At 44.0% G+C, this 27924-nt stretch overlaps 2 protein-coding genes across 2 annotated transcripts; one reads left to right on the top strand and one right to left on the bottom strand.

Annotated features, from left to right (window-relative positions):
* The first annotated feature begins 4868 nt into the window (after positions 1–4868).
* LOC311132832 (calpain-1 catalytic subunit-like) lies at positions 4869–21878 on the top strand. Its single transcript, XM_084166184.1, has 21 exons — positions 4869–5655; positions 6413–6482; positions 7912–8030; positions 13028–13161; positions 13459–13627; positions 15206–15289; positions 15548–15633; positions 15812–15886; positions 16049–16209; positions 16323–16483; positions 16596–16607; positions 17370–17581; positions 17705–17744; positions 17868–17933; positions 18029–18086; positions 18375–18439; positions 18584–18652; positions 19552–19630; positions 19853–19969; positions 20157–20215; positions 20736–21878. The coding sequence occupies exons 1-21, from the start codon at positions 5404–5406 to the stop codon at positions 20760–20762; spliced, it is 2115 nt and encodes a 704-aa protein (XP_084022310.1). The 5' UTR covers positions 4869–5403; the 3' UTR covers positions 20763–21878.
* Positions 21879–22468: 590 nt separating this feature from the next.
* On the bottom strand, positions 22469–27109 carry LOC311132830 (purine nucleoside phosphorylase-like). Its single transcript, XM_084166182.1, has 6 exons — positions 26816–27109; positions 24862–25031; positions 24328–24431; positions 23845–24020; positions 23514–23704; positions 22469–23324 (listed from the first exon to the last, which is right to left on the bottom strand). The coding sequence occupies exons 1-6, from the start codon at positions 26836–26838 to the stop codon at positions 23107–23109; spliced, it is 882 nt and encodes a 293-aa protein (XP_084022308.1). The 5' UTR covers positions 26839–27109; the 3' UTR covers positions 22469–23106.
* Between the last annotated feature and the right edge of the window lie 815 nt (positions 27110–27924).

The raw sequence follows: 27924 nt of genomic DNA, 5'->3' as shown, positions 1-27924 counted from the left end.
CTGGTCCCTTTGCAGAAAAACAGCCCCAAAGCATGATGTTTCCACCCCCATGCTTCACAGTAGGTATGGTGTTCTTTGGATGCAACTCAGCATTCTTTGTCCTCCAAACACGACGAGTTGAGTTTTTACCAAAAAGTTCTATTTTGGTTTCATCTGACCATATGACATTCTCCCAATCCTCTTCTGGATCATCCAAATGCACTCTAGCAAACTTCAGACGGGCCTGGACATGTACTGGCTTAAGCAGGGGGACACGTCTCGCACTGCAGGATTTGAGTCCCTGGCGGCGTAGTGTGTTACTGATGGTAGGCTTTGTTACTTTGGTCCCAGCTCTCTGCAGGTCATTCACTAGGTCCCCCCGTGTGGTTCTGGGATTTTTGCTCACCGTTCTTGTGATCATTTTGACCCCACGGGGTGAGATCTTGCGTGGAGCCCCAGATCGAGGTTGATTATCAGTGGTCTTGTATGTCTTCCATTTCCTAATAATTGCTCCCACAGTTGATTTCTTCAAACCAAGCTGCTTACCTATTGCAGATTCAGTCTTCCCAGCCTGGTGCAGGTCTACAATTTTGTTTCTGGTGTCCTTTGACAGCTCTTTGGTCTTGGCCATAGTGGAGTTTGGAGTGTGACTGTTTGAGGTTGTGGACAGGTGTCTTTTATACTGATAACAAGTTCAAACAGGTGCCATTAATACAGGTAACGAGTGGAGGACAGAGGAGCCTCTTAAAGAAGAAGTTACAGGTCTGTGAGAGCCAGAAATCTTGCTTGTTTGTAGGTGACCAAATACTTATTTTCCACCATAATTTGCAAATAAATTCATTAAAAATCCTACAATGTGATTTTCTGGATTTTTTCTCTCAATTTGTCTGTCATAGTTGACGTGTACCTATGATGAAAATTACAGGCCTCTCTCATATTTTTAAGTGGGAGAACTTGCACAATTGGTGGCTGACTAAATACTTTTTTTCCCCACTGTATTTGATTTAGTTTTTATATTTAAAAACACATTGGTTTCACTAATAAATATGTTGATATGGAAACAAATGAACTGTTTCTGTCTTCAGTCCTTTTTGAATAGGATAGATGGGCTATATGGGCTACGGTATAGGTTGAATTTGATTGTCTGCCTATAACCAGCTTGAGTAGGCCTGTAACTTTATTAATTTCTATTTAGAGAAATTAATCAAATTTGAAATGAGCTATTTTCAGGCTGGTTAATGCGATGCATGTCTGTTGAATTAGTAAAAATCCACCCGCAGTCGGCCCCGCCCCACCTACTTAGCCAGTCAGGAGCTGGTATTGCGTTGCGGCGGTGGCATACTGCATACTTTTTATTAAACGGTGCGTGCTAAATAGTATGCGACGAGGAGTACATAGTATGCAGTTTAAGTATGTAGTATGCTAGTATGGGTATTCGGACACGGCCAGTGGGTGGTTGAAATGTGAGCTCCCTACTGTTTGGAAGTCATGCAGAATTACACTTGCACTGGTTCCAGTGCTTTAGCACGAATAATGGGGGTTCTTATAACCTACTAATGTTACTGTAATATTGTAAACTCTGTCTCTCTCTCTGGGTGTGTGGTCTATACAGTACAGTAGTGCTTTCAGGTGTGGTCTAACTCTGCCTGTGTGTGGTCAATCCTTTTCTTTGTATGATGCAATAGTTAGGCTACACTACACCTTTAGTAAAGCTTTAACTAGATTACCGCAGCCAAATACTGATACAGTATCACACTGTCTAACTGTACACATCGTCCATGTGTGAGTGGTAGGCTGTTTCCAGCACAGGTAGGCTACAGAGTGGTTTATCTATTATCTCAATCAGTCTTCTCTCTCTGCCTCTAAAGAGCTCACCAGTTTGTAGTCTTAAAAACCGGAAATGAAACCTCTGGTTCGTTCAGCCATTCCTATGGGGGAAATTAATGAGGTTTTGAGATAAACGCTGAAAATATGGTCTGAGGTTAACACAGACTTAGGAGATCTTATATGTTTTGTTCTATGAGATAACATCAGTCAGTTAACATTACTTTTATGAATTATGAAGCCTATGTGCTTTATGTGCTTATTTTGATTACATAAACGCTTCAAAAATTCACAAAAAGTGATGTTAGCTGATAGATTATCTCATAGAACAAAATGTATAAGATCTCCTAATCCTGTGTTTACCACAGACCTTAAAAACACCATTTATTTCCCCATAGGCTTTGGCCAACGAGCCATGCCAGAGTTTACAAAAAGATGCCATCACTATTGCTCTCTATATGCGGTAGCAGTTAGCCTGGGGACAAGGTTATCTCCCATGTTATACAGATGTCAATAGTTCCAAATTGTCATTTCATTGCTTAGTTGTCTCAGTTTTAGGCTATTTGAGTAGCAGTAATGTTACAATAGTGATAGGCTACAGATCAGTAAGAAACAGTATGTCTTGAATTGGGAACACCAGTAGGGCTGATCATGATGTGTCTTGACTACTAATCTGTCATTTCACATCAGTGAACCTATTTGCAGTGAGGCGCAAACAGAAATATTCCACATGTGAGGAACATAAAATATTCATATGAGTTAAAAACCCTACTTGTTGTGAAGACTCCTGACTACACGCACACTCCCCTGTCTGTCAACGGACCACAGTCACAGAAATGTGAACGTTTCTACCCAGACGATGTGTAGAAAACTGACATGCATGTATAGGGGTTGAGTAGGTATTCGGTACGTGTTGAAACTGTCCCAAAATATGGTATCAATTTCCATTTTATTCTCTCCCATCTAAGATGGTAGAACTTCATTCCATTATCTTTCCCCTTAGTATTAGCCTCGAGACTCTAAAGGAGTGGTGAGAGTCAGTTAGAAAGTAAACTCTGACCAGTGGGAAAAATGTCCGAGTCAGGGAACAACAGGCCATAGTGATGGGTGTGGCTCAGTAGTCGGTGACAGCTGTGCCTGACCGGGTTCTCCTGACCTCTCTGCACCAATGAGAAACAGACAAAGCTCAGGGTTTGTTTTGACTGACAGTTGAGGGGTAGAACAGGAAGAGAGCTCAGTGTGAATAACAGTCAGCATGTGTGAGTGAGTGAAAGTGAGAGACTGAAAAAGAAAGAGAGAGAAAGAGGCGAAGTAGACTGAACTTCAGAATGTGAGGAAAGGTTTCAAATAGATTAGAAGCAGTTGTGTGCCTCACTCTCTCTCTCTCTCTCTCTCTCTCTCTCTCTCTCTCTCTCTCTCTCTCTCTCTCTCTCAATTTTTGTTTGTTTGTGGGAGAGCAAGAGTGGGAAAGGGGGAGAGAGAAAACAGAGTGATTATGATGTGAGGAAACGGGTTTGAAAGAAGGAAAGAGAGGCTGTGGAACTATGACAGCAAACTGAAACAGGCAACATCTCCCTTCCCCCCGACAGTGCAGTAGTTACCAGAGAGCCTGAGTCTTTTGCATGTTCTTGGCTGTGTTCCCTCCCATTCTGCGCTGTTTACACAGTGTCACACACACACACCCACCCACCCACACACACACACACACACACACACCACACCACACACACACCACACACACACACCCACCCACCCACACACACACCCACCCACCCACACACACACACACACACACACAGAGAGAGAGACCAGCTACTTTACCTCAGTCTCTGCTCATGATTAGTAGCTGTCTCTTCAGTACAAATCAGTGGAGGCTGCTGGGGGGAGGATGGCTCATAATAATGGCTGGAATGGAGTCTATGGAATGGCCATGTTTACTGTATTTGATACCATTCCACTGATTCCGCTCTAGCCATTACCACGAGCCTGTTCTCCCCAATTAAGGTGCCACCAACCTCCTGTGGTACAAATTCCATGCAATACATTCAGAGAGTTTTACATTTGCAGAATAGAACCCAGCTAGCACATTTAGTTCCTTGGAAGATTTGGGAACGTACGTTTTTGGTTTCCCATTGTTCTGGGAACGAAGCCATACGTTTTTAAAACATTCTGAGAACGTTTTACTATGGTTCCCTGAAAGTTTTCCTGGGAGTTTTTATTAACGTTCTGAGAATGGAAATTATAGGTTATTTTAAGGTAATTAAATACCGTTCTGAGAACATGTTTCAATAAGACTTTTAATAACACTGCTAGCTTAGTTTGGGTTAACTGGTTTGAACTCCAAGCACAGATAGGACACATGTAAATACATTTTCTTAGGCATTAATCATGCAAACACATTTCTTTTTTATTGTGGCACCGTGTCCGTGAGATTCAAACCTGTAATATTCTGTTCTCTATCCATGGAATTAGTCCACTGTGCCACCAGGATGGAGCTAGCATGCCATATTTATTTTACTGTTAGAAAGCTATTAATTTTTGTCTATTAAAACAGACCCCATTTCAAAGGAAACACGCACTCATTAAGATCAGGTGTGGCCAGTTAGGAGGCGCGGCCAACACACCTGAACACACTTAACAAGATAGAGAAGAAGAACGTTGTTTCTGAACGTTCTCTGAACGTTCTGAGAACATTACTTTAAATAGAACCATCAGGAAACCTGTAGGAAACGTTATGCTGAAGTACTGAAATTCCCACCTAAGAAACATATAGTTCTCAGAAGGTTATGTGCTAGCTGGGTAATCTGCACCATTCACAGAAAGTTGTGGGAAGGTTGCATGCAAAATAACCATAGGACAACCACGCTCTCACCAAGCTTTAAGAAACATATGGTTCTCAGAACATTATTGACTATTATTGTGAGTAATCCCAGTGGAATCCTCCTGCTAGATAGCGTGCACGGCCGGTTGACATTTTATAGGAGGCAGGGGGAAGGGGGCAATGTGCTATTTGCTAACTCTCTCAAGCTATGTGTATCTTGTTTCTTTTGTCCGTGCTGCACAGAGCTGTACAGGCTGTATTTGAATGAAGTATAGATTCTTACAGGAGTTAGACATGAGCAGATATTTATGCGTTTTGAATTTCACTAATTTCTCTCTCTCTCTTTCTTCTCCAGGGGCTTTTGGTGGGACAGCAAGGTACAGCCAACTCGCTGAATCTCATCTCATTCTATTGGCTTCTGAGCCCTGTCTGCTAAAGGTACAGCCAGCCAATCAGTGAATTGTTTTATATTGTTGCCGTGGCTCTGAGATCTGCCTGGTGCTGTGAAGAAAACGTCTTCCTTCTGAGCCCATCTTCCAGTCCCCACTCTGTCACTTTTTACATGACTAGGACTGTCACTGCTCTCCATTAAGTCATCTGCCTGTCACAGCCTATTATCACCACCTCATCTACAATTCACACCTCATAATTGGCTGTCGCTGTTCTCTGTCTGATTCCTAATTGGACGTCAGCCATTAACCTCCTCCCTGACTGGCTCCCTGGATTATCTTTGATTTTTGACCTCTGCCACAGCCAACTACGACTACGGCGAGGTGAGAATGGAGCAGGTGTATGCGTCAGGGATGGCCGCCAAGTTGCGGAGCCAGTGGGACCGGGACGAGGGTCTGGGCCAGAACCACAATGCAGTCAAGTTCCAGGGACAGGACTTTGAGTCGCTGAGGGCCCGGTGCCTCCAGAGCCGCAGCCTGTTTGAGGACAGCCTGTTCCCCTGCGCCGCCTCCTCTCTGGGGTTCAATGAGTTGGGACCACGCTCCTCCAAGACCCAGGGAGTACGCTGGATGAGACCTACGGTGAGATGATACTGCGGCTAGGACTGCCTGTTCCTTATACTTACTGAGCCTCTTGTAGTTTAACCCGAGCATATTACCTGACCAGGAAAAACTCACCTACTGAACCTAGACCGTATCTGAACCTTACTGAGATGAATCTTAGTCCTGATCCTTAAAGGCGCCCTATAAGTATTATATAAGACTAAAGACTATTCTCAGATGACTCGTGTGACGTGCCTGTCTATCCTAATGCTCTTCACACTCTGTCTCTCCTCATTCTCTTCCATAATGCATCTCCTCCAGCACCTCGCCCCTCAGAACTGTATTATTGACATCCCTGGAGAGAACAAACACCGTACTGCGCTTCTCTGCAGCTCAAAATGCGGAAAGAGCTTTTCATAGCTTAGCTAACTAGCTCTCACGCTGTTCTGTGTTGAGTTAACTGTGGATGAGGGATGGTTGGGAGGCGGAGAGAGTAGATGCATTACTCTATAGTTTAGCAGGAATGTCTCATCCAAAGAGTTATTGTTTTTATAATATATTCTATGAGTCACTTGTGTGATTGATGAGGACTCCGTTCGCCATGACAACAAGGATGACAGGGATTACCAGTGCTGCAGTGTCAACACTGTGGTGAAATAAAAAAGTGAAATGTCGGCCTACCTGTCACTGCTGTGTGTGTATGTGCATGTTTGTGAGCAACAACAACCTTGCATATCTTACCTCTCTCTTTGTTCTCTCTCCCCATCTCTCTCCCCCTCTCTCTTTCTTTTTACAGGAGATCTGTACCCGTCCCCAGTTCATAGTGGATGGAGCCACTCGCACTGATATCTGCCAGGGAGCTTTAGGTGAGTGAGTGAGTGAGTGAGAGAGAGAGAGAGATTTTATTTGATTTGTGTGTGATTAGGATGCTGCCTTTTGGTAAGCTCAGAGATTTGATTGCTATCTTGGTACTCTTGTGTTGTGTTTTCCTCTAAACACTGTAGGGGATGCATAATGTATACTCTGCTCTGCTTTCTCACATCTTTAAACAAATGAACAACCTCCCTCTGGCTGACATGCACTGGTACTATACCACCTCTACAGTAAACATAGGAAAGGTATACATGTTGCCTGGTACTGTATCACATACTAAACACTGAGCTGAATGGTTGATTTGAAAGTCTTCTCATCGCTTGGTACTGAATAAAATGCTGAGTTAACTGGGAGAGAGCTGCCTACCTCTCTTAAATATGGGGCATGCCAAGCCCAGAAAGAGGAAGTGGCGTGCTCAACTCTAAAGTGTTTAGTAGCAAAAAGTATTTGGGTGCCGGATTCAAAAGGCATACATCCGAGAAAAGGAAAAAACCTGCACTCACTGGAATATTCTTTAAGTTTGAATGTATTTTTAGCAGTAGCAGACAGCCTTGGTCAGCGTTTGGATAACAATAGGCATTCACCCATATTTATAGATGACGTCACATTGTAGTACTGCTTCTTTCATTTTTCACAGTCATTATTAACATTCATTACTTATATACATTATTTGCATACATTTTCTACTGTTTTCCACAAGAACTTCAAAATAACAGGAAGCAACCTAACAGAACAGCATGCCGAACCCAACCATGGTGTCTCCTGTGGGCTTTTGAGCCTATGCCTCTACCCTGCATGGGCATTGTATTATATAGCCTCTTCTCTTAGAGTTACGGTAGGTCTAGTGATTGAATCAGCATAGGTCCAGACAGTTCAAATTCAAACACACTCCTTGGAGGTTTCATAGCGTCAGGATGAAGTGTGTGTTAACAGATGCTCTGAACCCTCTCTCTTTACGGTTTCCTTATGAGGTGCATTCAAGGTTTCACCACTTAAGCCTGAAGTGCTCCGTTCCCACAGCAGTGAGGAACAGACTGCAGTATCTATCTGTAATGAATAAGTCATGTGTAAGATGACATGTTGTTGTCAGTTAGCTTCACCTAGCCTTGAGGCTAGAAATTATTCAAAAGAAGAACAGTTGGGAACTTTTGAAGAGATGAATGATGAACAGGGCCAGGAGTTTTTCCTTACCGTGTTACTAGATCAGGAAAAACTCTTGGCGTTACTTGTATGCTATGACTAGCGGCCAGAGTATTTCCAGGCGGTCAGAAAAAACTCAAACGACTAAGGGACTGATACAATGCATTGATATCATTAACACAGTCTACCTATGACTGATGTAATATTTTGTGTGTGTGCCTGCTTGTGTACGTGTGTGTGTGTGCGTGTGTGTGTGTGTGTGTGTGTGTGTGTGTGTTTCAGGTGACTGCTGGTTGCTGGCAGCCATAGCCTCGTTGACTCTGAACGACAACCTTCTCCACAGAGTGGTGCCTCATGGTCAGGACTTTGGAGGCCAGTACACTGGCATCTTCCACTTCCAGGTCATCACACACTCACTTCCTGTTTCTGATTTGACCATCTATACGATAATATACAGTACCAGTCAAAAGTTTGGACACACCTACTCATTCCAGGGTTTTTCTTTATTTGAACTATTTTCAACATTGTAGAATAATAGTGAAGACATCAAAACAATGGAATAACATATATGGAATCATGTAGTAACCAAAAAAGTGTTAAACAAATCAAAATATATTTTATATTTGAGATTCTTCAAAGCAGCCACCCTTTGCCTTGATGACAGCTTTTCACACTCTTGGCATTCTCTCAACCAGCTTCATGAGGTAGTCACCTGGAATGCATTTCAATGAACAGGTGTGCCTTATTAAAAGTTAATTTGTGGAATTTATTTCATTCTTAATGAGTTTGAGCCAATCAGTTGTGTTGTGACAAGGTAGGGTGGGTATACAGAAGATAGCCCTATTTGGTAAAAGACCAAGTCCATATTATGTCAAGAACAGCTCAAATAAGCAAAGAGAAATGACAGTGCATTATTACTTTAAGATATGAAGGTCAGTCAATCCGGAAAATTTCAAGAACTTTGAAAGTTTCTTCAAGTGCAGTCATAAAAACCATCAAGCACTATGATGAAACTGGCTCTCATGAGGACCACCACAGGAAAGGAAGACCCAGTTACCTCTGCTGCAGAGGATAAATTCATTAGAGTTACCAGCCTCAGAAATTGCAGCCCAAATAAATGCTTCACAGAGTTGAAGTAACAGACACATCTCAACATCAACTGTTCAGAGGAGACTGTGTGAATCAGGCCTTCATTACATTTTTGTCATTTAGCAGACGCTCTTATCCAGAGCGACTTACAGTTAGTGAGTGCATACATTATTTTTTTCATACTGGCCCCCCGTGGGAATCAAACCCACAACCCTGGCGTTGCAAACGCCATGCTCTACCAACTGAGCTACATCCCTGCCGGCCATTCCCTCCCCTACCCTGGACGACGCTGGGCCAATTGTGCGCCGCCCCATGGGTCTCCCGGTCGCGGCCGGCTACGACAGAGCCTGGATTCGAACCAGGATCTCTAGTTGCACAGCTAGCACTGCGATACAGTGCCTTAGACCACTGCGCCACTCGGAAGACCTTGGTCGAATTGCTGCAAAGAAACCACTACTAAAGGACACCAATAGTAAGAAGAGACTTGCTTGGGCCAAGAAACACGAGCAATGGACATTAGACCGGTGGAAATCTGTCCTTTTGGTCTGATGAGTCCAAATTTGAGATATTTGTTTCCAACCTCTGTGTCTTTGTGAGACACAGAGTAGGTGAACGGATAATCTCTGCATGTGTGGTTCCCACCGTGAAGCATGGAGGAGGAGGTGTGATGGTGTGGGGGTGCTTTGCTGGTGACACTGTCAAGGATTTATTTAGAATTCAAGGCACACTTAACCAACATGGCAACTGACCAAGAGGGATAGTGATGGAGTGCTGCATCAGATGACCTGGCCTCCACAATCACCCGACCTCAGGCCAATTAAGATGGTTTGGGATGAGTTGGACAGCAGAGTGAAGGAAAAGCAGCCAACAAGTGCTCAGCATATGTGGGAACTCCTTCAAGACTGTTGCAAAAGCATTCCAGGTGAAGCTGGTTGAGAGAATGACAAGAGTGTGCAAAGCTGTCATCAAGGCAAAGGGTGGCTACTTTGAAGAATCTCAAATCTCAAATATATTTTGATTTGTTTAACACTTTTTTGGTTACTACATGATTCCATATGTGTTATTTCATAGTTTTGATGTCTTCACTATTATTCTACAATGTAGAAAATAGTAAAAATAAAGAAAAACCCTGAAATGAGTAGGTGTGTCCAAACTTTTGACTGGTAGTGTATAATAATATACAGGTGCCACATACCGGCGATATTCCCGTGAGCTTCACCCTCTAAACTGCTCATTGGGCGCAGCACTGCGGCTGCCCTCTGCTCCAGCATCTCCAACCTAATGTGTGTTTGTGTGTGTGTATTTCGGGGGGGGGGGGTGGGGGGGCAAGCTTCCTGCTTTTGCCAGGCCTTATCACGATGACCTTTGCATTGTACACAAAACCAATCCTCTGACACAGAGACACACCTATCAATCTCTGTATAGGACTCAGCTCTGGGACCTTAAAGCAGCACCACAGTTGCCCTCTAAATGGACGTCCCCATGCATGGGCGACCAGGTGGACGTTACACATGATTAACCCGTGTGTGTGCCCACTGTAGCGGCCCTCACTTTCACTCAGCCTTCCTCTCACTGAACCCTTTGATGGCAGCCACATGCCCACATTAATAGAGTCAGACTCAGCTGGGGGCCAGGGTGCCAGGACAGAGATGGAGAGACACACACAGAGACGTGAGCCAATACGGAGCCTGCTAGCATAGTGCTGACCACTGTCCACTGCCCAGTCATTCAGAGTAACCATTACTGCTGCTACACTGAGCAGCAGGCAGCCAAGCTAAATACAGCACACCCATCATCAACACATGCATTAATGCAAACACAGTACTATAACAATTGCATACCACACAGAAGTACACTACTAACACACTAAAATAGCCTTTTTCTCTGTGGGGACCCGGTGAAAGTGGGTCCCCACTTGTCAGAATTGTACTTGTTATACTATCCACAAAGATAGTAAAACCAAGAACAAACACTGTCTAAACCCAATAATACAGTGTTCTTTTGAGATCCTGTGCCAGATCTCATAAGCCTGGGTGACTCATCCTCCCAAATGTAATTGGATGTTCTTATTGGTTTAACCAGACAAAAGGGGAGCTGTGCTGTGCTGCACTGCAGACTCTGGGAATGCAGTAGGTAGCTTAGCTAGGCGCAGAGATGAGCTGTGAGACTAAACAAATCCTGTATTTTAAAACAGACTACAGTATGCCTATAATTTTCAGTTTTGAAATCTCTAGGTTCTTGATATTCTTATCAGAAATTGAAAGGGTAAATGAACTGCGCAGTTTAAGTACTGCGGCTCTAAGACAGATTACACTCACTCAAGCTCGCTACACAGATGTAGTTATTTGGTTTACTTTCCTTGTAGCCAGCACTGGTGTGTTTATATCAGATATTGTTGTGATAATGTTGGGGTCAATTTCAGTTCAATTCTCCTGTCCGTTGAACTGGAATGCAATTCAGTTCCCAAATTGATTGGAGTTTATATGGAACAGACCCCAACTCTGCTAAATAGATACTGTAAGATATAGTTATGATAGGGTCGAATCTTAACTTCCACCTACGTCAAATTTTGACATCAATGTAGGATTTGCCCCATAAAGGCTAACAGAGTAGACAGTGGCTCATAGTTTGGTTCCCCCTCTGTGTGTGTTGGTGGGGTAGGGGGTGTTGTGATACTTCTGTGTCAACCCAGCCGGTCGGATGATCCTGTTCTGCGGTCGACCGTACTCTGTGACCCGACCGCACAGTCCCAGCAGTCCCTTTAGCCTTGCAGAGCATGCAAAATTAACCATACATCACTCTCTGTCTCACACACACACACACACAAAATAACAGCTCAGCTGTGGCTCTCTGCTGTAATAATGTAATGTAATGTAATATGCCATTTAGCAGACGCTTTTATCCAAAGCGACTTACAGTCATGCGTGCATACATTTTTTGTGTATGGGTGGTCCCGGGGATCGAACCCACTACCTTGACGTTACAAGCGCCGTGCTCTACCAGCTGAGCTACAGAGGACTGCTCTACATCTCCTCCCCTTGCCACTGTTTGGGAGTCACGAGTCAGAACAGTGTGAATCTAATTAGGTGTCATTGTAACTGCTGGTTTTGAAGCTTGAGAAAAATGACTTTAGTATTGTTACATTTGTGTATCCCAGAGCCATATACCTAAAACTCTATATAATGTTCTGGTGTCCTTGATGTGATTTGGTGGTGGTGGAGTTATATTGCCTTGCCGTAGGTCTGCATCAGTCAACTACATGCAGCTGAGGAGAATGGTACATACATTATTGGACAGCCTGTATTTCTCCTTTTTGAAAGCATACTAACATCACAGTGGTGTAGGCAGGATACATGGAGCCCCTGAATAATGGAAGGAGTATTCACAGCGTGATTGCTCAAGATCTGGCCATAAATTCCTGTGGTTGTTAACTCAGTCTTAGTTCCTCCCTCTTCGCTGTTGAGCCCTATGATGAGATTGTTCTAATGCCACCTCTGCCCCTTGGTGGTCATTGGATGTAAGTGACTAAACACTCCGCTCTGGTTAGAGGTTACCCCTAGGCACAGTTCTGGGATCAGCTCACCCTCACCATTAGAGGGGAAATCAGAGCTTGTCTGGATAAGAGCGTCTGCTAAATGACTGAAATGTCAAATGTAAATGTCTTCAATGTATTCGTTCTAGGTGCTTGTGCAAAGTAAGGCAGTAAATGTTAAACTGACCTTAAATCAGTGCTTAGCTGCATCTCACTTCATCCTATCCCTATTCGGATTGCAGTGGCAGGTTGGAAAGTGGGTGGAGGTGGTGATATTGAGCTCCCTACTATCTGTGTGTTGTAGTTCTACTGTCTGTGTGTTGTAGTTCTACTGTCTATGTTTTGTAGTTCTACGGTCTGTGTTTTGTAGTTCTACGGTCTGTGTTTTGTAGTTCTACGGTCTGTGTTTTGTAGTTCTACGGTCTGTGTTTTGTAGTTCTACTGTCTGTGTGTTGTAGTTCTACTGTCTGTGTGTTGTAGTTCTACTGTCTGTGTGTTGTAGTTCAACTGTCTGTGTGTTGTAGTTCAACTGTCTGTGGTTGTAGTTCTAGGGTCTGTGTGTTGTAGTTCTACTGTCTGTGTGTTGTAGTTCTACTGTCTGTGTGTTGTAGTTCAACTGTCTGTGTGTTGTAGTTCAACTGTCTGTGTGTTGTAGTTCTACGGTCTGTGTTTTGTAGTTCTACGGTCTGTGTTTTGTAGTTCTACGGTCTGTGTTTTGTAGTTCTACGGTCTGTGTGTTGTAGTTCTGATAGTCTCCCTACTGTCTGTGTTTTGTAGTTCTGGCAGTATGGGGAGTGGATGGAGGTGGTGATCGATGACAGGCTGCCGGTGAAGGATGGGAAGCTGCTGTTTGTCCACTCTGCCGAGGGAGGAGAATTCTGGAGCGCCCTGCTGGAGAAAGCCTACGCCAAGTAAGGAGGGAGGAGGGATGGGAGGAAAGGAGAAAAAGAGAGGAGAAGAGGGTGGTTAGAAGGATTGAAATGTATATATGGGCTTTGCATTTCTCTCACTCTGTATATGTTGGTATGGGTTATGATATCTGTAAGTCGCTCTGGATAAGAGCGTCTGCTAAATGACCAAAATGTAAATAAAAATTACGTCGAATTATGTAAAATGATGTCTATATGTATATGTCCTGTGTGTATATTGTACAGAGATTTATGTTTTTAAATAGTCTTTTGACACAGAGTTGTCCACCCTCGTTGCAGGCTGAATGGCTGTTACGAGGCCCTGTCGGGAGGCAGCACGTCAGAGGGTTTTGAGGACTTCACAGGAGGGGTGACGGAGATGTACGAGCTGAGGAAAGCACCCTCTGACCTCTACAGTATCATCAGCCGGGCCGTGGAGAGAGGATCGCTGCTGGGCTGCTCCATAGATGTCAGTACTCAGACTTGTTAGATTATGTCATAAACTCATCAAAAAAAGAAACGTCCTCTCACTGTCAACTGCGTTTATTTTCAGCAAACTTAACATGTGTAAATATTTGTATCAACATAACAAGATTCAACAACTGAGACATAAACTGAACAAGTTCCACAGACATGTGACTAACAGAAATTGAATAATGTGTCCCTGAACAAAGGGGGGGTCAAAATCAAAAGTAACAGTCAGTATCTGGTGTGGCCTCCAGCTGCATTAAGTACTGCAGTGCATCTCCTCCTCATGGACTGCACCAGATTTGCCAGTTCTTTCTGTGAGATGTTACCCCACTCTTCCACCAAGGCACCTGCAAGTTCCAGGACATTTCTGGGGGGAATGGCCCTAGCCCTCACCCTCCGATCCAACAGGTCCCAGACGTGCTCAATGGGATTGAGATCCGGGCTCTTCGCTGGCCATGGCAGAACACTGACATTCCTGTCTTGCAGGAAATCACGCACAGAACGAGCAGTGTGGCTGGTGGCATTGTCATGCTGGAGGGTCATGTCAGGATGAGCCTGCAGGAAGGGTACCACATGAGGGAGGAGGATGTCTTCCCTGTAACGACAACAAGCTCAGTCCGATGATGCTGTGACACACCACCCCAGACCATGACGGACCCTCCGCCTCCAAATCGATCCCGCTCCAGAGTACAGGCCTCAGTGTAATTCTCATTCCTTCGACGATAAACGTGAATCCGACCATCACCCCTGGTGAGACAAAAACGCAACCCGTCAGTGAAGAGCACTTTTTGCCAGTCCTGTCTGATCCAGCGACGGTGGGTTTGTGCCCATAGGCGACGTTGTTGCCGTTGTTGTCTGGTGAGGACCTGCCTTACAACAGGCCTACAAGTCCTCAGTCTCTCTCAGCCTATTGCGGATAGTCTGAGCACTGATGGAGGGATTGTGCGTTCCTGGTGTAACTCGGGCAGTTGTTGTTGCTATCCTGTACCTGTTGCCAGGTGTGATGGTCGGATGTACCGATCCTGTGCAGGTGTTGTTACACGTGGTCTGCCACTGCGAGGACGATCAGCTGTCCATCCTGTCTCCCTGTAGCGCTGTCTTAGGCGTCTCACAGTACGGACATTGCAATGTATTGCCCTGGCCACATCTGCAGTCCTCATGCCTCCTTGCAGCATGCCTAAGGCACGTTCACGCAGATAAGCAGGGACCCTGGGCCTCTTTCTTTTGGTGTTTTTCAGAGTCAGTAGAAAGGCCTCTTTAGTGTCCTAAGTTTTCAGAACTGTGACCTTAATTGCCTACCGTCTGTAAGCTGTTAGTGTCTTAACGACCGTTCCACAGGTGCATGTTCATTGATTGTTTATGGTTCATGGAACAAGCATGGGAAACAGTGATTTTAAACCCTTTACAATGAAGATCTGTGAAGTTATTTGGATTTTGACGAATTATCTTTGAAAGACACGATCCTGAAAAGGGGACGTTTCTTTTTTTTGCTGAGTTTAGTTGTCACGTGCACAGGATACAGCAGGTGTAAACAGTACAGGGAAGTGCTTACCCTGACCTTGTCTTCTGTCGCCAGATCACCAGTAGTCAGGACATGGAGGCTGTGACCTTTAAGAAGCTGGTGAAAGGTCACGCCTACTCAGTGACCGGGGTCGACGAGGTGAGCCAATGACTGCTCTGGTTTGAGTGGCACTAAGGGGTCAATTCCCCCAACTGCATCATGTGTTAGTGGAGTTCTGAACAGAGAGAACAATAGTTACATCCATCTAATTGGACACAAAAGACAGCATTGAAACGAATACTAATGTATCTACCTTTACATCAAACAAATTTCAAATGACATCAGTTTGATTTACAAAAGGGTGGCCATTTTCCCAGTTACTATACATCTGTGTAATGCAGTATCCCTCTCCATCAGGTGGTGTACAGGGGGAATATGACCAAACTGGTCCGCATCCGCAACCCCTGGGGAGAAATAGAGTGGACTGGTGCCTGGAGCGACAAGTAAGAGACAGCAGCACCGCTTTACACCTCTCATATTACATATCATATAACTAGTGAGAGTTATTTTCTACTACAGGTGTCATATTACATATCATACTGTATAACTAGTGAGAGTGGATTTCTATCCCTGTTGATATGGAATACAGTCAGAAATGTATTTTCATTGTGGATCTTTTAGCTCCAGAGAGTGGGAGAGCGTGGACAGGTCAGTCAGAGGGCGACTCCAGAACCGCAGTGAGGACGGAGAGTTCTGGTGAGTGTGCGTGTGTGTGTATATTTGTTTCACCAAGGTCTGATGGCCTCTGGGTATGATACTTGAGAGTATGTGTGAGTTATTGCATCATATACATTACAGACTGTCACTTCGTCTCCCTCCCTGCCTTCTACCTCTCGCCCTCTCCATCCCTCCTCTCAGGATGTCGTTCAGTGACTTCCTGCGTGAGTTTACACGTCTGGAGATCTGTAACCTGACAGCAGACGCCCTGGAGGCCACCCAGCAGAAGAAGTGGAGCTCAGCCGTCTACCAGGGGGAGTGGAGGAGGGGCAGCACGGCCGGGGGCTGCAGAAACTTCCCTGGTAAGGAGGGAGGGAGGGAGGGAGGGAGGGAGGGAGGGAGGGAGGAAATAAAGAAGTGGTACACAGTTGATTAAAATATTTATTCTGATAACTTTTCCCCCCACAATCCTTAGCCACATTCTGGATCAACCCACAATTCAAGATTGACTTGCAGCACCCCGACACAGCCGGCCAGTCAGATTGCAGCTTCCTGGTGGCGCTGATGCAGAAGGACCGGAGAAAGAAACGCAAGGAAGGCAAGGACATGGAGACAATCGGATTTGCCATTTACGAGGCAAGAGACCTTTTCTTTATTTCTTTCTATTGGGTTTTACATATCAAAGACAGTGTTTTGAGTAACTAGTAATTGACTGTATGTTTCTGTCTTTCTCTGTGTCTTTCTACAGGTTCCTAATGAGGTATGTGTGTTCTGCTGGCCAGGATTATCTTACATTGGGTTGTGAGGTAACTGTGTAATAAATGGAAAAATTTGTTGGACAGCATAACTGTATTTGAGAGGTATTTAGTGCATTAAAAACCTGTTGGACAGTGCATTAACAACCTATTGGACAGTGCATTAACAACCTGTTGGACAGTGCATTAACAACCTGTTGGACAGTGTGTCATAGCTGAAGTGAAATGTAGCCAATAGGCCTATATTGACCTGCATGTCTCAAAGGTCAATGTAGCTTGTGCTTAGGCTCACAGCCAATTGTCTCATATGGAGATGCATGGTAGCATGCTCCGCATTTCTTTGGTAGCGTTGTCCTCATAAGGTCAGGGGTTAGAGGTCAGGGGTCAGAGGGTTCACCTCCCCCACAGTGCCTAGTAGGTCAGAGGTTAGGCTCAGCTAGAAGGGATACAATTAACTGAACTTCTGTGACGTGAACTAACTTGCGCACAGTGCTTTCCCTTTGTCTCTGTCCTCTCAGTATGTGGGCAGGACAGGGGTTAGAGGTCAAGTGTTATAGGTCATTAAACAAATTCACTCACAGAGCTTTCCCACCTCGCTAGTTAAATTAGGTTCACCTAGTTTAACTAACTCACTCATACTGCTTTCCCCTGCCCTTTGTCCTTAGTGTGTGGGCAGATCAGGGGTTAAGGGTTAGAGGTTAGAGGTCAGGTGTTAGTGAGTTTACCTCCCTCACAGCATTTCCCCCCTGCTCTCTCTGTCCTCTCAGTACGTGGGTAGATCAGGCGTCCACCTGAAGAGAGATTTCTTCCTGACGCACGGTTCCAGCGCCCGCTCTGAGCTCTTCATCAACCTGCGAGAGGTGAGCTCTCGCTTCCAGCTGCCCGCCGGGGAGTACATAATCGTCCCCTCCACCTTCGAACCCCAGAAGGAGGGAGACTTCGTCCTCAGGGTCTTCTCTGAGAAACCAGCCAACTCAGAGTGAGTAATAGGGAAACAGAGTGGTGAACAGGAAATATGAGAGGATGGAGATTATGTACGGTAGAAAGGCGATACATTTGATGTAAGGACATTGATACTAGTGTTCTTTTCTGTCTGTGTTAGGGAGCTGGATGATGACGTCACAGCTGAACTTCCTGCAGAGGTGAGTGGAAGAGACAAGGGCTGCATCCAAAATGTTTGATAAATAAGCCCATACTGTAATATGCCGATACCAGACCTACCAACAAGAAAGAAGAGTTGACGTTCCTCTGTATCTCTGTTTCAGTCTCAGCTGGACGAGAGCCAGATTGACGCTGGCTTCAAGAGTCTGTTCAGACAGCTGGCTGGGGAGGTGAGGAGACTAGGGAGGGGAAGTGAGGGGACAGCAGGGCGAAGGGGCTGATGGGAAATGTAGTCTTTCCTCATCTTCTGTTTCTGTGCCTACAGGACATGGAGATCAGTGCCACAGAGCTGCAGACCATACTCAACAGGATCATCAGCAAGCGTGAGTCCATAGGAATAGAATTCGAACACAGTATTGCGCTGTATATCTCTGTATATGTGAGTCTACTCGAGATCATTCACAATCCTTCGAACTGAGACCCACACTGTCTGACTTTTCAGGCAGGAATTCTAGTGGAAATATGTAAAGATTTGGATTTTACAGATGCATATAAATCATCTCTCCTTCTCTTGTGCTCTCTCTCTCTCTCTCTCTCTCTCTCTCTCTCTCTCTCTCTCTCTCTCTCTCTCTATCTCTATCTCTCTATCTCTCTCTCACACACACATACAGACAAAGATCTGAAGACAGATGGATTTGGACCAGAAGCTTGTCGCACTATGATCAACCTGATGGATGTATCCTTGGTGTACTTCAAACAAATGTTTATACATGACTAGTCCTCTTTGTCTGGTCTTTCGGCATCTGTCTGGTCTCTCTGTCTGGTCTCTCTTTCTCTATGACTGTCTGTATAAACAGGGTTCCTTGACCGTGTCCTTCAGACTGATGGTAGTGGTAAACTGGGACTGGCAGAGTTCCACGTGCTGTGGGAGAAGATTAAACGATACCTGGTGAGCTGAGCTATAAATCCTGTTCTGCTATTCACTTACATCATTCTCTTGAACTGAGCCTTCGCTCTCGTCATTAGTTCCTTGTCCAGTCTCAGTAGAGCATTTCACTAGTTTCTCTCTCTGTCTTTGCCTCTCCGTCTCTCCTTGTCTCTCTCTCCCTCTCCTTGTCTCTCTCTCTCTGTCTCTCCTTGTCTCTCGCTCTGCCTCCTTGTTTCTCTCTCATTGTCTCTCTCATTGTCTCGCTCGCTCTCCTTGTTTCTCTTTCTCTCTCTCTGTCTCTCCTTGTCTCTCCTGGTCTCTCTTTGTTTCTCCTGTTCTCTCTCTCTCTTTTTGTCTCTCCTTGTCTCTCTCTCTGTCGCTCCTTGTTTCTCTCTTTCTCTCTCTCTCTCTGTCGCTCCTTGTTTCTCTCTCTCCTCTCTCCCTCTCTCTGTCTCTCTCTCCCCCTCTCTCTGTCTCTCTCTCACTCTCTCTCTGTTTCTCCTGGTCTCTCTCTCTCTCTCTCTCTCTCTCTCTGTCTCTCCTTGTCTCTCTGTCTCTCCTGGTCTCTCTTTGTTTCTCCTGTTCTCTCTCTCTCTTTTTGTCTCTCCTTGTCTCTCTCTCTGTCGCTCCTTGTCTCTCTCTCTCTGTCTCTCTCTCTCTCCTCTCTCCCTCTCTCTCTGTCTATCCTTGTCTCTCTCTCACTCTCTCTCTGTCTCTCCTGGTCTCTCTGTTTCTCCTGGTCTCTCTCTCTCTGTGTCTCTCTCTCTCTCTCTCTCTCTGTCGCTCCTTGTCTCTCTCTCTCTGTCTCTCCTTGTTTCTCTCTGTCTCTTCTTGTTTCTCTCTCTCTCTCTGTCTATCCTTGTCTCTCTCTCTGTCTCTCTCCGTCTCTCTTTCTCTCTCTGTCTCCATCCCTCCACCAGACTGTATTCCGTCAGTTTGACCTGGACAAGTCAGGCACCATGAGTTCCTATGAGATGAGGATGGCCCTGGAGGCGGCAGGTACAGTACAGTCCCTCCTTCCCTTAAACCCCAATCTGTTTCTTTTGTAGTGCATCATCACTATTTTGATTTAGCCATAGTAAGGACACCTGACTAACCGACAATAACATAAAATAGAAATTCATACGTTTGACTTATTGTTCTCTATGAAAGCATATCTAGCTGGTTTAAACCCCTTTTAAATGGTTCCTGCCTTTGTTCTTTCTCTGTCTGTGTCATCAGGCTTCAAGCTGACCAACCACCTGTTCCAGCTGATCATTCTGCGCTACACTGAGGCTGACTTGACAGTTGACTTTGACAACTTTGTTACCTGCCTGGTTAGGCTGGAGACCATGTTCAGTGAGTACAGTTATCCATCATCCATACGATGTCCTGTATAAGGTATATTTTACACTGACGTTTCAGATTGGCCAATGATGTATGATCTTGATCCCAATGTTCAGAATAGTGAATGTCATATTCATATGGGTGCTTTACATTTAGATGAGTGTTTTAGCTGACTTTCAATACTCTACTGTACCTACAGAAACCTTCAAGACGATGGACACAGATGCTGATGGAGTCATACAACTCAACTTCTTCCAGGTCAGATCTCACATTTCTATCTCTCATCTGTTAGGTTTTTTTTTGTTCAGTTGATGGGAGTATAAGAGTGTTATGTCTCAGTCATATCTAGCCTACACAGTTGAAAGGGGTTGCTTGTTATGTGATTCTTATGTCACTATTCATAATGAGCAATGTTCTGATGAAGTAAATGTGCTCTCTCTCCCCCTCCTCTCTACTCTCTCTCTGCATCTCTCTCTACTCTCTCTCTATCTCTCCCCCTCCTCTCTACTCTCTCTCTCTCCCCCTCCTCTGTACTCTCTCTGCATCTCTCTCTACTCTCTCTCTTCCCCTCCTCTGTACTCTCTCTCTCTCCCCCTCCTCTGTACTCTCTCTCTGCATCTCTATCTCTCCCCTTCCTCTCTACTGTCTCGCTCTCTCTCCCTCTCCTCTCTACTCTCTCTCTGCATCTCTCTCTACTGTCTCTCTATCTCTCCCCCTCCTCTCTACTCTCTCTCTGCATCTCTCTCTCTCTCTATCTCTCCTCCTCCTCTGTCTACAGTGGATCACCCTGACCATGTTTGCCTAGAGATGATGGACTCAGATGTTATTGCACCAGGCTACACTAATGTCATTTCAGAAGTGCCTTTCTCTGGCTCTTCCTCTCTGCGCTGCAGAGATCCATGGATTTAAAAAAAAGAACTAGTAATGTTTACAACATTTAATATGGGGATCATCATGTGCCAAAGCATTGCCTGTTACCTTAGAAACAGAGGGAGACAACTCTACTCACATGGCACCATAACATAGAGGAAGACGGCAGGGAATTTTGATACTGCCTCCTATTGGATAGGAAGGAAACTTCCTAAAGGTTTTGTTTTACTTGTGCCAATTTTCAAAATTGCCTTGTCATATTTTCAACATTCCTTTCAGGAATAGGCAATGGGGGTGTTAGTATGGAGTTTATTGTGTCAAAAGGATTTTCTCTGCAGAGAGGGCAAAGTGCTGTTGTAATTTGGAAGTACTTCATCATCCTTAGAGGATCGAATCACCGGCATGACAATTTTTTTTCAGTGGGAAAAAAACACTATCATTGTAATGCTGCATACTCAACTTGATATCCTCATTTTTAATGGATGCCACAGACATTTCAAGGATATCCCACCTTTTTATCTTCAATTTATTTTAGTGTTCAAGGGGAACATGAAACTACCCACTGGGCACAGATGTCAATTCAACGTCTATTCCACGTTGGTTCAACGTAATTTCATTGAAATGACATGGAAACAATGTATTCAACCAGTGTGTGCCCAGTGGGTATTTTATTTGTGTTTTAGTATTTGGGATGTAGGTTATAAGCGATGACTGATTTTGATTGGAATAGCAGGCCTCAACCTGATCGCATGATATGTCAGATGTGTTCATGGATGGAGGAAGGTAAATAACAGAGTTGGAGACATTTTGCCAAATAGGCTATGAGACTGAGGGAACCAGAAACAGTATGACACTTTTATTGCCATGACATTCTATAGTTGCCATTTTTCTGTGTAGATGAATGCTAAAATGTATTATATGCACTATGCAATCACGACTGTTGTTTACAGTGTACACTCTGGAATTGTGTTATGCTTTTTCTTATTATGGAATTATGTACCTTCTCCATTTCTATCTTTACAAAACTTCAATAAACTTTTCCTGAACACAATTATATTCATGTGGATATGCCATAATTTGGATTTTGAGCAAAGCTAAAATCTCTTCTAAAATCAATATCAGACTCATGGAATGTGTCCTATTGTAAATCTATCAACCCATGAAGAATACTCAAGTTTCTTCCTCAAACTTTTCTGAACTTATAATTCACACATAATTGAGTATCAGAGGGGAAAATGTGAAGCGAGAGGATTTACTCTGCCTAAAATCTGTCTCTGTGAGAAACAGACCAAGTGGGGATTTTTGTATGGAGGTCTATGAGAGCGTGTCGAATTACATTAAGCTTATTTGATCGAATGGAATGTTTCGGTTGTTACAAAATGTACTGATGTAAGTGGTGGCATTCCAGCAACTTTGAGGAAAACTACTTAGTTGTGCCAGTTGTTCACATGCGTATCTGCCCTCTCATTGGCTAGAATGGTCCCACCTGATCTCACCTCCTCCCGCCTGCCTTCCATCTTTGAGGACATGTATTTCCATTGTTATAGCGGCCACTCGACTATCTTGTCACTATAATCGACAATCTTTGGTATCATTGAACAATAAATCCTCCAATCGCCCTCAATAAAACCAAAGACTTGATCACATCAATAAATATAAACTTTAGTAAGCACATTCATATTAAAAAAGAACAAGAGTGGAAATAATACTTTACGTCAACAGCTAATGTACATTATAAACAGGATACATATGTTAAGACGTACAGCAGATTCATTGGTTTCTCATTGTTAAGTTAAATCAAGACATTTACACCTGCAGATCAATATTAAGTTAACAGTATCAACTTATAATAGACAATAATAATAATAACAATACAATAATAAAAACAAAAATTGAGACGGCCTGCAGAGCCGCTCATTGCAGGAATGTACACTTTCGTCTTGAAAATGGGAAGAATGTTTTAAAATGAGGGACTGTGAGGGGTGAGAGGTCAGCCAGTAAGTGACTGTTCCACACAGCTCTCAGATCAGGCATCGTTGTGTCACAAGCAGGTCATTGGGTTTCATAACTTCAAGGCTGTCGGTTTCTACTGATCCAGAGCCAGTTTTACCATAGAAATAGAATTCCTAGAATGGGTTTTGCACCTCAGACCATGGCAATTTGACTTACCCTTCATTGGTACACTCAAAATGGCCGCCAGTCCACCCATTGACTTGAATGGGATTCCCATTGTAGGAATTCTATTTAGATGAGTTTGGTGGTTGATTCCATTCGTTCATTTAGGCGTTGGTGGTGTTGTATTCCATGCGGGTGACCATGGTAGAGACCAGTTTCTCCAGCTGGATGGCGCGGTGCTGGCCTGTCTCCAGGACTTCCTCATGGTTGGCCTTCTCCTCACTGTCGTAGTCCATCACAGCCTTGTTGGTAATCAAGGACAGGGCGAACACACGCATTCCGCAGTGACGCGCCGCGATCACCTCGTGAGCCGTGCTCATGCCTGGGAGAGAGAGAATGTTAGAGCAGTGCAGACATAGGGATAATACGTTTGATAACCGCATCAGTTATGTTTCCTCAATATAAGAGAAGCTTTTGAGTTCAATGTGTCAAATGCAATAAAAGGAGCATTGTGAAGGTCTTGTGATTAAAACTATTCCAAGAAGGAAGGCAGGGGAGAGATGAGACTTACCGACAGCATCAGCTCCCAGTTTGTGCAGCATGCGACACTCCGCGATGGTCTCGAACGAGGGCCCGCCCAGAACGCAGTACACGCCCTCACGCAGGAAGTCACCGTAGCCCAGTTCCTGTCCCACATCCACAGCCAGCTGCTGCAGCTCTCTGTCGTACGCGTCAGACATACAGGGGAACCGCACACCGAACCTAGGAAAGCGAGGGAGGAAGGAAATTAGAGATGATTACACCTCAATGCCACATAACTATTGTGAATGCAAAGAAATTCAAAACAAGTATCTGTCACGCAAGCACACACACGCACACACAAACACACTTTCCAAGCCCACCTGTCGTCGTTTGATCCAGCAAGTGGGTTGTTGCCAGCAAAGCCGGGCATGTTGATGTGGTCTTTCATGATCATGATGTCTCCCACTTTGAAGTCCTGGTTGAGACCGCCAGCAGCGTTGGTCAGGATGACCGTCTCTACACCCAGCAAGCTGAAGATACGCATGGGCAGGGTGATCTGGAACACACATCACAAATACACTGGTATTATACATTACAATATACAGCTAAAATGTGGATATTCTAATATAGGCTAGTTGATTTAATACTCTGTTTTTATTCTCTTCTATGTACTGTATATTTAATATTTTATCTGTGTGTATTTGACTGACTCGTCTTGTTGCAAAGCATATTGCCCCTTAATTAAGGCATTATAATGAATCTATCTCCTCTACCGATCATGTACAGTAATGCAGAAGAGCACCGCATGTCTGAATCCTACAGTAGCTACATGGTATGTTGGTAGACAGACATGATAGACGTACCTTCTGGATGGCGTATCCCTCGTACAGGTGGAAGCGTCCCTGCATGCACACGCATGGCCTTCCCTTCAGCGTCCCGAACACCAAGCGTCCAGCATGGCCGTGCACTGTAACACACAACAACCAATTAGAATGCACAGACAACTCACGGCAACTAATCAGAAAACATCTTATAGAACCACACTCTCAGAAGAAAAGGTGCTATCTAGAACATACGATAGTTATTTGGCTATCCCCATAGGTGAACCCTTTTGGGTTCCATGTAGAACCCTTTCCACAGAGGGTTCTACATGGAGCCAAAAATGGTTCTACTTGGAACCAAAAAGGGTTCTCCTATGGGGACAGCCAAATAACCCTTTTGGAACCCTTTTTTCTAAGAGTGCAGGTGTTTTTCATAGGCTATAACCTGAGCCCAGAATTCTACCTGGTTAAGTCACACGGCCAATGCAGACCCCATATACCTTGCCCTATACATCTGCAATGTAGATTCACCAAATAAGAAAACAAGACAGATAGATATACATTACTAGTACATACCTGTGCTCTGGGGGAAGTTGGGGATGTCCATGTAGTTGAAGGCCACTTGGTCTTTCAGCATGTCAGCCAGTCCTCCCATTCCTGAACCACACACGATGCCCACCACGGGGCGAACGGAGGTCTGGGCCAACAGCCAGTCTGCTGTGGCCTTGCAGTCCTCATAGCTGTACCTGAAAACGACAGAGATATATGTTAGAATAGAATTTACTTACACTTATACTAATACTTAAAACCAATAGATGCCATGGTCAATACGATCACGAACACATAGCTGATATGCCACGGGTTGTTTCAGAGCGTCTATGGGAAGTTGAAGTGTGTGTCCTTATTAAACAGATGTTTTCTGAGCAGTAATCTAAGTCTGTGTGTTAATGAGTGTGAGCCTCCATAGTGTGGAATCTCCTAAGGACACAAACACATGCACACACACACATTTGTTGGTGGAACCATAAGGAGAGGAAGTACAAACCAACGACGCTAGACAGAGAGGAATATGCTTAAGCAAAAGGCAGTTTATTAAACAACAGAGATAGCTGGTACTGCTCAAGCTACATGCATGGACCCATTCAGTTGCCTCTTATGGAGACAGTTGAAAAGGGATAAAAAACAGAGTTTACAGCATTACTTTATACAATGTAACACAAAGGAAGGGGTCCTTCTTCTAGTCCCTTGATTGGTTCCCGAGGCGTAGGAGGCGGGTCTGCTCTGTCCAGAGTAGAAGCCCCTTTGGTGCACGGCAGAGTCCTCTGCCCTTGGCACCCGACCAGTAGAAAGAAGTGCAGTTTGTGTGTGTGCGTAACTCGTGAGGCATGAGGATGAGTGTGCGTATGCATGGAGATGTGTGTGTGAATGTGTGTATGTTCTCAAAGGAAAGACTCGTGGGGAGCAACCAGATTATGGCCTGTGGCGTGGGTGTTGTCCTTGAGAAGATATTGGCTCTGTCCATTGTTCTTGCATAGGAACAGCATTGATTGAAAACAAGCTCCTAACATTAAAATGGGTCATATTTACTACGACACATTCCATCGGAGTCACAATGAAGTAATTATTCTCCTTTGCCTTTCACAAAGGTCAACACAACACACAGCCCACAGGTTTAGCCTACTATAACACCCTATTGTTCAAGCCTATATTAGTTAGTTATGTTATCTTATCTGAGTATCAACTTTGACCTTAAACACACACCCTTTTCTAAGAACCATCATATTATGAAAAAAAGTCTATATGGTTTTATTGTACACTATATAGCCTAACCATAACCATAAACCTGAGCCCACCTCATAAATGAGGCTGTAGCCTATCTCAAGTTAAGTTGCATTACTAAATTGTCAAACACCTGCTAACAGAATAACTGTGAATTAAAGTGTAAGATACACATTATTTAATCAAATATTATGCTACAATATATAAGAGTAAATTGAGTGAATTGACTATTAGGCTATTCTGAACAATTTATTATAGCCTACAGTAGGTTTACGTTTGATTTATTTATTTTCAGAAATGATGTTGGCTAATAGGGGTGCACCCTTTCCCATTAGAATTTCCACACCCCACATCTGTCTTGTATAATACAAATCCTGTTCGGCAGCCAAGTGCGCTCCGACCTCACCTGCTATTCTGCTTCTATAGAGTTTTTTGAATGGGAGGATCTTTTAAAAAAATCGATATATGATTTCAACTATCGTTTAATCTCAATGAAAATATCAAACTCCATCTGCTGCCCCCGTCGCACGTGAGTCGTCGGATCCACAGAATTCAATTTCTGGTGTTTCATCTAAAAAAACACATACTATTTCCTCCACGTGCACACTTGACCATGTGGGATAGGCCTACAGTAGCGTCACGTTTGAATAAAAGTTGCGGGTGAGTACTGTTAGTTAAATACAATGATAGAACGATTAAATGATAGAATGATGCAATTTCCTATTAGTTTCCTATTAGTCTTACTACTCACCCGGTGCTTGACTCTGGAAACATGCTGAAGTAATGAATCCTCTCAAAAGCAGCGATTTATCAATTGGCTTAATGAAACCGCAGCAGATAGACTTGACTGGCGGCAAAACGTCAAGCGGGAAAATTCCTTTAAAATGTAAGTTAAGACTTAAAATAAATACATTAAAGTGGTAGGCCTACTTATAATAATGTTATGTCGTTTCAACGGTGAAAATCTTCAGTTGAAAACCGTTGAGCTGTTTAGTAGTCTACCAGTTAACGTTTAAAATGCCTAGGCGCTCTTGTCTCTGATCAGTGTTCAATCAGCGGCGTAATTATAGACGGAGCCCCTCTCTGATACCCCTCCCCCCGAGTGACGCAAATAGATCCCGAGGGTTGGATTGGTCTGCACAACACACCTCCTTAAACTACGGAATTTTGGACAGAAAGAATGCACTGTGACTAGTGGAAATATGTTATACATCAGTTTGAGTTTATTCTAGGTCAAATCCTGAGAAGCATCTTCAGAAGGGTCTACACATCAGAAGCTTCAAATAAATATTTGTCAATCAAGGGGTGTAGCCTAGGGTCTAGGCTACTGATTGTATCACACGTTTCACATGAACCATCTGCTGTTGATAATTTGAAAAAGGGACAGTAAAAAATCGTATCCTAACTTCTTGTCTATTTTTCATCATTTTCCTCGATGTTAAGACAATATATGATATGATGGGGATTCACATAAGGAAGTGACTCAGCATCCTGCACATGAATGATGCTTTTGTTTTGAACATCACGCGTGACTCAATATACTTGTCTCATCACAACCCACAGATGATTATTGCATTATTTGGGTTATAGGCACAGACAGACTCAAAGAAAACAAGTGCAGGCGCACGCAAAACCCATGCAAAAATGTTGCAACCTGAACTTTGGCAGAAATTAGCAAAGACAGAGAAAAGTCGCTCAATACTTTTGAAATCTTTGGATCTACCAGTTTTTCGAAATATAAGAAATAAGCTCTAAAACGAGTGAAATGATCCATGTCATGTGTGATGGACACCACCTCGCTCTTTCCTCCATTTTTTTGTGTAGGCTACCACCTTGTACATAGTGTAAGGGCAATAAAAA

This window comes from Coregonus lavaretus, assembly GCF_964263955.1.
Source record: "Coregonus lavaretus genome assembly, chromosome: 7".
Classification (NCBI taxonomy): Eukaryota; Metazoa; Chordata; class Actinopteri; order Salmoniformes; family Salmonidae; genus Coregonus; species Coregonus lavaretus.
This window is presented reverse-complemented; position numbering and strand designations above follow the sequence as displayed.